At 38.3% G+C, this 10,982-nt stretch overlaps 1 protein-coding gene across 1 annotated transcript; it reads right to left on the bottom strand.

The window, feature by feature from the left end:
- Positions 1–1,385: 1,385 nt before the first annotated feature.
- On the bottom strand, positions 1,386–9,194 carry LOC121933779 (vomeronasal type-2 receptor 26-like). Its single transcript, XM_042473768.1, has 7 exons — positions 9,163–9,194; positions 8,565–8,856; positions 6,547–7,404; positions 6,087–6,104; positions 5,467–5,694; positions 4,470–4,596; positions 1,386–2,302 (listed from the first exon to the last, which is right to left on the bottom strand). Exons 1-7 carry the CDS (start codon positions 9,192–9,194, stop codon positions 1,386–1,388), a joined length of 2,472 nt encoding a protein of 823 aa, XP_042329702.1.
- Between the last annotated feature and the right edge of the window lie 1,788 nt (positions 9,195–10,982).

The raw sequence follows: 10,982 nt of genomic DNA, 5'->3' as shown, positions 1-10,982 counted from the left end.
TCCTACAGTTTGCATCCATTCCTCCATGTGCTATTCTCTGCAGCACCAAAAAACAAGCTTGCTCCCTCCTCAATATGACATCCCTTCAAGTATTTAAACAGGGCTATCATATCACCCCTTAACCTTCTTTTCTCCAGGCTAAACATCCCCAGCTCTCTCAGTCGTTCCTCATAGGGCATGGTTTCCAGACCCTCATCATTTTTGTCACCTTCCTTTGGACACGCTCCAGTTTCTCAACATCCTTTTTGAATTGTGGTGGACACAGTATTCCAGGTGGCGCCTGATCAGAGCAGAATAGAGTGACACTATTACTTCCTTTGATCTAGACACTATACTTCTATTGATGCAGCCTAGAATAATATTGGCCTTTTTAGCTGCCGCATCACACTGTTGACTCATGTTCAACTTGTGGTCTACTAGGACTCCTAGATTCCTTTCACACGTAGCCTTGTTAAGCCAGGTATCCCACATCCTATATCTATGCATTTCATTTTTTTTGCCCTAGGTGCAGTATCTAAGATTTTTCTGTGCTGAAATTCATTTTGTTAGCTTTGGCCCAGCTATCTAATCTATTCAGGTCATTTTGAATTTTGATTCTGTCTTCTGAGGTATTAGCTATTTTCCCTAATTTGGTGTCATCTGCAAATTTGGTAAGCATGCCCTCTATTCCTTCATCCAAGTCATCAATAAAGATGTTGAATAGCACTGGGCCCAGAACAGAAATGTGTGGCACCCCACTGGTCACTCCTCTCCAGTTTTTCATGCAATCACACAATAAAGACAGGACAAGGATGGAAGCAATCAGCTTTGCTCCCATCCTTTGTCCTCCCATCTGATAATTTCCACACTCGCAGACACATGCATGCACACTGGGCTTGAAAACAATTTGTAACCTAGGGCAAGAATTTACTTCTTCATCTTAAACAAAACAGCCGAGTATTGGAGGTTGAATAGGAAAGATCTCCACAGCTACCATCTATCTGTTGGAGATCTGGTACAGCATGTTGGAGAAAAGGGAAATAAACCACTGCAAGCAAAGAAACATGATGAAAGCAGTGACTTTCCTTGAAATTGTCAGGCTGTCTGACAATTCAGATAAAAGAAAGCTTATTAAAATACCTGCATTTTCTGATTTTTTAACTCCCATAATATCCCTGATCTGGAAGAAAATGTTTGAATTTTTTGTTCATGCACATGGGAATGAAAGGATCAAAGATTCTCACTCTTATTTTGAGAGTATCTTCAGAAGACACCAGTCGAAAGGAATCATATTTTTTTTAAGATGCCATTTAAATAGAGCTGTTAGAGGGAGTGCTACAGAAGAAAATCCAATGTGAATTTTCTTTTCAAAATGAAATTTTCAGTTAAGGAAAATTTGTAGAGTGCTAGAGACTTATTTGATCCTTTACTTTTTTGATTAGCTGTTCCCTGTTGTTCAGCTCTGGCTTCAAGATAATGATAAAACATTTGGGGAAAAATATACAGCCCAGCAGCCCAGCACTAGAAGCTAAGACAGAAAAAATCTCTACCACAAGAGTGTATTTTCCCTTGGTGCTTAGATATGTTGGAATGAAAGATAACCACACGCTACAAAAAACCAACATGCTGAAAGTAATAAATTTGGCTTCGTTGAAACTGTCAGGTAGCTTCCTGGCAAGAAAGGCCACTGTGAAACTGACTATGGCCAGGAAGCCCATGTAACCCAGGGCACAGTAGAACATGACCACAGATCCCGCATTGCATGTCAGTACTATTTCTTCAGTGACTGAGTGCATGTCTATATCTGGGAAAGGTGCAGACGTTGCCAGCCACATAGTACAGATTGCTCCTTGGATTAAGGAACAAGAAGTGACAATGGAATTGGCAACTCTTTTCCCAACCCACTTCCTCATCCTGGATCCTGGTTTGGTGGCCATGAAAGCCAGGACCACAGTGATGGTCTTTGCCAGCACACAAGAAACAGCCACTGAGAAGATGATGCTGAAGGCAGTTTCTTGGAGGAGACACGTCACTTTCTGGGGCTGGCCAATGAACAGCAAGGCACAAAGGAAGGAAAGGAGGAGAGAGATGAGGAGGGTGTAGGTGAGGTCTCTGTTGTTAGCTTTGACAATAGGAGTGTTGTGATGTTTCAGAAATGTCTGTAGCACCAGGGCTGTGATCAAAGACAAGGAAAGAGCCAAACAGGCTAACGTGAATCCTGGAGGGTCTTCATAAGATAAGAAAGTTATGGTCTTGGAAATACAGAAATCCCGATTCTTGCTTGGGTACTCTCTTTCTGAAAAAGAAATGATTTGATCTGAAGCTCACAGATATGGTATAATTCACAACTATGACTTTTAATGTTTGTAGTCATTTCCAGGTTATCTGAAATGACCCTATCTCCCTGTATGAGTTTGCCTGGAATTTAAGGTATACACAGTAGAGACCCTTCTCTCAATCCCACCACCTGCAGAGGTATTTTTGGTGCAAATATCAGAGGAACCTTCTTGGTGGCTGCTCCTAGACTGTGGCATGCCCTTACCAGGGAGATCATGATAGCCCCCCACCCTGCTGTTCTTCAGAGGTCAGACAAAGATATATTTATGCATCAGGCTTTCCGTGGCCAACTGGTTCTAAATGAAGGAGCTGGACTTCATCTTTTAATTTTTTAAAAATGAATGAGGTCTCATAAGATTTTTTTTAAATGGAAGTTCTAAATCAATGTGTAATTTAATACTTATAATTTGTTTTGTGTTTATTGAAAAGTTTTAATATATTGTGGTATCATCCTACATTCCAACCATGGGGGAAAGGTACAGTATAAATCAGTAAACTAATTATAGGCCCCATACAGGCAGGCCAGAATAAAGCTGCTTCGGGTCACTTTGGAGGTATGCTGTTTCAATGATGCATGTGTCCTAAGAGTCTGGAAGCTGCACCAAAGCCACGTCCCAGTCCTAAGAACTGGAGCATAGCTTTGGTGCAGCTTCCAAAGACACATGCACCATTGAAACAGCATACCTCCAAAGTGACCCGAAGCAGCTTCATTTTGGCCTGTCTGTATGGGGCCATCGATAAATAAAATGGTTACTCTGATACACATACACTTTCTTAGTTGAGAGAGAGGATTGATGTTTGAAACAGAACATTGTGCATTGATAATAAGGCTATGGAAATCTACCTCAGAGAACAAAAAAATTGGAAAGGTTTGTGGAGACCAGTGATGTAGCTGTGAAGCCAGACTGCTTTGGACATAGGTGTTTGCATGCATGAGATTCACCCCAATTTTCAAAGTAAGAAGGTAATGATGGAAGTCAGGCAATACTACAAGAAACACTAGGCACATGAAGGGTCATGACAATTGTACAACATAGAAATATTCATGGAAGATTAGATTGAGAAATTTCTGATTGACATTTTGTCAGTTTAGTACATATACAAAGAATTGCAACCAAGGTTTGCTATCACGCTATAATTGTTAATGGGCTTACTCCATGCCCAGGATTTTCCATTTTGGTGGCAATGCTTTTTTGATAAGATAATGTTCACAATGTAATTGTCACTATCAGAATATTTTGTGCTAATTTCACTGGTAATCTCACAGTCATCATTTCCTCCATCCATCCCAAACTATGTGTGCTGGATCTAAATTTGGACCAATAGCCACTAGCCTGCATCTGGCTTACAAAGTGGAATTCTCCATGTCTGGAGTTTTGCAACAATTGTGCTACACCATCCTTGTGTTGAATGGCCGTGCTTTATGCTTGAATGGGAACCAAATGCACAACCAAATGTGTATCTCTCCCAGGCAAGGAAACCTATATGGAGGTTATAAAGGATGACGGAAACGATATCATTTTTGTAAGGCTTTACAGATCCCACAGGCTGACAGAAAGCCAAATAAGTAGGTCCTAGACCTAGAGCAAATCAAATTTCAGCTCTCATCTAACCCAAATGATTAAGCTAAATGTGAAATACTGCATACTAAATTAAATTACATTCAAGGCACCAGGAAAAGAGGAAGGTTGAATCTTGCAATGGATTGACTCAGTAAAGGATGCTATGGCCCTCAGTTTTCCTGATGTGAAACACCAGGGTGGTTAATAACTGGCCCTTTTGAAGATATTCATTAGGTGACCACAAGTCAAAGCCTGCTTGAGAGCAAATAACAACAACATTGTAACATAAATGTAAACAGTACCTCAACATTAGATTAAGTATCTAAAAACCCTTTTGATTATAAATGCATTTGAAGTAGATTGCTTTAGCTTATTAAATGTTAATTTAAATGTTAACCCCTTCCCACTAGCTTTCCTCTTCCTGCATACATTAGATTTTTAATTTTTCTGATGAAGCCTTGCAATCTGTCCATAGCAAAACTTTCAAATATACTGCATACACAGAAGAAAATATAGGCATACTTGCATATATCCTTTCAATATGATTTCACCCTATTCTATATTTCTGCATGATATATGCTTTTTTTTTACCCTTCTGATTCGAAATCTTCCCTTCTGGACATGGGACACAATCATAGCAGCAAAATGGCTCTCCCTCCTTCACTTGCTTGCTAGACCCAGGAAGGCAACTCTCAGTGCAGACAGAAACAGGCAGTGCCTACACCCCAAATGTAGGAGAAAATAATGATAATTATAATGATAATAAATATGCTCCTTGCATCTTTGATATTTGATGAAGAATTTGTAAAACAAGTAACTAAAGGCATACAGTACTACCTTTCAATCATGGATGCAGGGGACTAACACCCTAGTGTAATCATACAGTGCTGTATTAACACAACCCATCACTGCAGTAATTGTGACTGCCATCAGGTTTTTAGGTCTAAATTTGTGGAGTGATCTATTGGTCTCTGTACTTCATGAATGACAATTAATGTAGGCATGCTAAAAGGCATTGTTGTTAAAAGATTCAAGTGACAGATCTTTCTAACTGTATTATGCTGGCATTAAAAAGAAGAGTAAAGATTGACAAGCATGCTCCCTTTATGCAGATAGGATGTAGATATGCAGATAGGACAATTACTCCCTTAATGCAGATATGATGTATGCATAAGTTTTTGACTACCAGCGTCTGGAGAACAAGAACATAGAAAACCTGAGAGAGAGGATGAAGTGGTTCTGGGCACTAAGTAAAGGTGGGGTAAAGATTTAAGAAAGCGAAAGGCTGAGCAAAAGACCAGCAAAAAAGAAAAGAAAAGAAAAAGAAAGACGTGTTTAAGGAGAGAGAAAGAATGAGGAACTGTAAAGAGAAAATGGACCAAGGGGTAGACTTAAGGGATTTTACTCCCCATCCGTGTGACACAAGCTGATTGAACAGTTGGGTAAGGAAGGAAAGAAGTAGCTTGGAGAAAAGAAAACTTTTAATTAGTAGGGAATGAAAATTTTGGGAAATATGGGTGTTATTTCTAAATAGCTGTACAGAAGATTGCAGAAAAAGTCTTCCCAAGTGTTAATGAGTGCATCCTACCTGATTAAACCACCTGTTCCATGTTATGACATTCTCACTGAGGGTCAATATTTTGTCTGAAGGAGCCCGAGGATCCACACATCCAACTTTCATACAATGAAAAGATTGATTTGTGGCAACAATCCAGTTAACCACATCCAGTCCACCTACTAACTCGCCATTATGGTTAAAAGAAATCTCATCTCCCACACTGTTGTTAAATGAGACACCTTTCAGCAAGTGATGGAGCTAGGTGGAAAAGGGGAGCAAATATTTAGAAATGGTTGCAGCCAGAAATTTCATATGATGAGGTCTACAGGACTGTTTTATGAAAGTTTGTACATGTTTTATGATCAGTTCATGGGATGCAAAAGCAAGTCTCATATTACTGGGAGTGTTTTCCAGACAGATATACAAGTTTTTGCAGGATCCTTGAAACTGTAAGAACAACAGACTCCCTTTCTCTCTCCCTCCTGTCTTTCCTTATGTTCTCTCTCTCTCTCTCTCCTTCCTTCCTTCCTTCCTTCTCTCCCTTGTGTTACTTTAGCATTGTTATTATTATTATATTTTATTTATATAGTGCTGTAGATTTATTTATATAGCGCCGTACATACAAACAATAAAATCGATAAAAATGAAACCTGCCAGTTGCGTACATTCTACAAAATACTAGAAAATAGTACAAGATAGAGTTAGATAAAATAAGCAGGCAATAAATTAAAAACATCAAACATCAAATATCTTTTGTTGTTTTATTTGTTTCTTGTTTTTGTATGATTGTTTTTCATCATATATATATGTGTGTGTGTGTGTGTGTGTGTGTGTGTGTATAAACTAGCCGCTCTGAGAGTCTTTAGCGCTGAAGGGCAGGGTATAAATACTGTAAATAAATATTTATGTTTGTCATTGTGTCATTCATGTATAATAAAAAGAATTTTTTTAAAAAAGAGAGACAGGTCATGAAATGAACCAGCATTTATACATGCTCAAACAAAACACACAAAAACGTACACATTTGGGTTGTCTATTCAGCACATATGTGATTAATTGCTTGACATCAGGGTATGGTAAACTGTCATATTATGAGGTAAAGCCATTTACCTGCAACACCAGTTGATTCTGAGGCTTTTGTGTTTTGGTATCTGTCATTGCTCGATGTCTCAGTCTAAGTGAGGACATGGCATGTAAAGCATGGACCAAAGCATAGACAGCATTGTAGACACTATAGCTATGGCCAGTCATCCTAATTTCAAAAACAGTCCTATGGATGCTGTCTAGCTTCTCTTCCCCTGTACAAATATTGTCATAGACTTTGCTTCCAGTATTTGGGAATATGCATTCAAAGGCCTGCTGCCAAAAATCCCTCAGAAAGCCATCTTCTGTTGTGACAAAAGGGTTTCTCAGCTCAACAAATGAGGTGAACCCTGGTAGATGATTGGAGTGAAGTGTGAAAGACAAACTTCCATGGATTATGTCTGTATCCCAGGTACTTTGAAAGGCTAGTGATGTGAGCTCCATCTGGGCTGTCATTATCCAGACTTTACCTTTTACTTTACTTGTCTCACCTTCCATTTGTGACATATTTGGTAAGAATCTCAACAAGACCATAGAATACGATTCTCCATAGAGCACATTTACTTTGGCTTTGCTGCCCATCATTTTACGTACCATTTTTGTGTACTGTAGATAAGCCTCAAAAAAGTTATCATAATTATTACCTTTGGGCATTCTTTCTATGAAAGCAAAGCACACACCACTCTTGGAAAACAGTGGAACTACACTTTGTAGAAATCTTTCTCCATTGTCATTTTCCATAACAAGAAGCCCAATCCATGTCCAGCCAAAATGCAGAAGCAAAGCGAGAATCCCTCTTTCCTGAAGGCCTTCTTGAGGGACCATCTGGTAGAAGGAGAGGCCTGGAGTTTTAGTATTCATCACTGTTGCAGCACCATATATGAGCTAAGGAGAGATGGGGAGAAAACAGATAATGATGGCGGCCAGTATTCTATATCAGCTTTTTAGTTAAGTACACTATCCTACCCACCCAGCAGACAGGATGGACCTCCTTTTTCTCATACAGCCGATTCCAGGAAAAAATAGGTTGGGGAAAGCAGTTATGATTGTGGCAACAGTGTCACAATCATGATTAAGTAATGATCATGCATAGGTAATATTTTAGGATGAATAAATCTTCGTAACTGTCCTGTATTCACAATAGCTACTTAGCAATAGCAATAGCAAGTATGTTTCTACTGCTTATCAATGCACTTAAGCACTCCCTAAGTGGTTTACAATGTGTAAGCCAATTGCCCCCAACAAGCTGGCTACTCATTTTAGTGACCTTGGAAGGATGCAAGGCTGAGTTGACCCTGAGCCCCTGGCTGGTATTGAACTCACAACCTTGTGGTCTGTGAGTGAGTGGTTGTAGTACAGGCTTTAACCACTTTGCCACCAGGGGTCTTAAACATAATCATGATAATGACACAATTGACACAATTGCGACTCTCTCCTCCATTAGTGGGCATCAACAGCATGGGCAGGGGTAGGTTCTATTCTGCTCCCCATTAGAGCATGGGTGAAGGAGCTATAGCACTTAAAGTGGCATCAAACTGCATTAGCTCAGCACTACAGCATAATGGTCCTTTTCATGCTTATGCTTTTCCTTTTCCTTATACTCTAATATTATCCCATACTCCAAGGATAGAAAGAGAAATATTCATCTATAAACACATCTGTCATTCAGTGATTCAAAGACCCTACAGATTCAATTTTTTTTTTGTGGAAATGTGGTTAGCTTAGATTAATGCAGATGCCTCACCCATGTTCAGATGCTATGTACTCTCTTCCTAATTTTTTCTTTTATCCCCCTCTCCATCCTCTTTCTCTTCTATGATTATAACAGCATACAATAATACTTTAAACACACAATGTTTTTCAAAAGAAAATGTTGTTTGTTGAGGGATTATATCAAAGTCTGTTGCAATTTATTAAGTCTTGATCTATTGTTTCAATGATACTAAATTGTAATAGATAATTATTTTTTTACTGTATTCAAGTGCAACTGAACAGTTAATAGGATGCCATGACTGCTCTAATGAAAGAAAGCAGAGGTATCTTACCTGTGGAATCTTATAGATATCTAAGACAGTTGCTATATCCATGGATATCTGGGATTCTAGTCCCCCAATGATGCCTATCAGGTTATTTTTGATTTCACATAGATAGTTGGGAATCAGTCTTGCCTTTCCACATAGAAGCAGCATTGTGGCTTGATATGTCCTCCTTGCATCATCATAGCTATCATAAATGTCAAAACCCAAGGTAATATTTGATAAGATCTGAGGATTTTCATTGATCTCTTTCACTGCAAATGCCAAGACAAGGATGTGCTGGTAATTCTTAGGCAGCACCCTAGAATGACAATTACAGTGTGCATCAGAAAGTGTTTGGACAGCAGATTTTTTTAGGAATTTAGAATAAATTATGGAATAATGAAGGGAATATGGTAAAAGCAAGTAAAATATAAAATCTTCAATATAACCAACATAGACTTTTTTCACTGATTAGAAAATGGAGCTTCTTGTCTTGAATATTAAAAGTGATTATGTTATCATCTTAAGCCCTTAACCCAATGCCATAAAGCTGCAGAACTAGAACTGTGTCTTTCCAATCACAAAACACATGTAAATCAAACTTAAGAAAAAATGAAATCCTTACATTAGGTCTTCAGGTAATCGCCGTGGTGGCATTTCAGTCAAGGTTATAGGCCTGGATATGTAACTACCATGAAAAACAATGCCACCAATGATGAAGTCTCCCGGTTGATGGTACCTGTGAGGTGGAGGATGTGGATGGTGCACCCTGCATTTAAAAAACTGAGGCTTGCATACTGTGTGAGGAAAGAAAACCAGTAGTAAGTTCAGGAAAAACACCATCCTAGATCCAAGTAGAGCCGTTCTCTTAACATGGGCATATTTTATTCTCATTTATTCTGTCATGCTGTCATTTTGAATCTCTGTGACAAAACTGCTTGACTTGAATGCCACTCTTCCCTGACAGGCCTCAATTGCAGCGTATCCAAGATTATTACACTTGGGAGCCCTACCTTCTATCTATCCCTACAACTCTTAAAGGTGCTGGGGATATCTGGAATATATTTCATCTTTCCTTCTATTAATTCTGCTCGTGATGATTAAAACTACCGGAGTTAATTACAGCCCCTCTTTTGAAATAAACCAACAGGAAAGTAGTTATTACCACCAAATCAGAAATTCTCTGTGGAATAACTGGAAAAAACATGTTTATAACAGCAAAACTGAAGTTTTCTTTAGCAAAGAATACCTGACTTTAGAATGACTGACATCAGGAAATGGATAGCAGATATCCCAGAGGAAAAGTGGAAATATAGGCAAAATACAGTGACTCTTTTCTCCTTAAATAAAACATGGGGCAGTCAACTGATACTGAATAACTGTCTTTTATTGTGAGGAAAATGACTTCTGATCAGGAAATATCTCTTTTGGATAAAAATAGTAAATGAAGCCATTTTCTGTAGACAAAGCACAACACTATAGTTTAAGAATAATCGTTGCATGACTTTGAAATATCATTTTACTCTAGTGCCTGAAAAAAGTGAAATGATAAACAAGAGGATAGCAAATATCCCAGATATGGATGGAGGTTTTTTTGGCTTAAATTAGTGTTGGGTATTGTGCAGCGTTCCTGATGTTGTTGGATTACAACTGCCAGCACTCTATTCAGCACAGCCGATAGTGAGAAATGATGGGAGGTGCACTCCATCAATATCTGTAAGAATGCACAAATTCAAAAATACACAAATGCACAAAGTCCCATCATTACATTCCAGTGAAATTAGATGAGCCTCTTAGTCCATGTCTTCATTTGGAAATGGGGGAGAGGTTCCCAGCCATACTGTACAGATGGCTACTTGAAAAAGAAAGCAGGAAACAATAATGGAGGTGAATAGCCCTTTCTTCATGCTGCTCCTGGTTTGGTGGCCTTAAAATCTAGACACAATGTGATGGTTTCTGCCAGGACAAAATAACAACAACAACAATTTCTTTCTCACTTCTTCTCAAGACTTGGGGCATGGCATGGCATGGTATGTTAAATTACACAACACTATTAAAACACAAAAATACACAGTTAAAATATAATATTATAAAACTATTAAAATACACTCTTAAGACCATTATATATATTAAAAAGTCATGATTTAAAACTGACTGGATATGCTTGCTGGAAGACATATGTTTTGAATGATGTCTTAAATGCATTTTCTTTTTTCTTTTCTTTTTATTATAATTGTTTTTCATATTAAAATTGAACAAATTCCAAAATCATTAAATATTCCATTAATTTGTACAGATATAAACGTACTTCCCACCTTTAGAGAACTGGTTTTTACTACTATGTTCTGGTCTCCATTTCTTCCTCCTTCTTCCTTCTAATCTTGACCTCTATTTCTAATTCTATCTTTATTTCCATCTGTCTATGCCCCTTTTAGAAAAATTAAT

The sequence above is a fragment of the Sceloporus undulatus genome, chromosome 6, assembly GCF_019175285.1.
Source record: "Sceloporus undulatus isolate JIND9_A2432 ecotype Alabama chromosome 6, SceUnd_v1.1, whole genome shotgun sequence".
Lineage (NCBI taxonomy): Eukaryota > Metazoa > Chordata > Lepidosauria > Squamata > Phrynosomatidae > Sceloporus > Sceloporus undulatus.
This window is presented reverse-complemented; position numbering and strand designations above follow the sequence as displayed.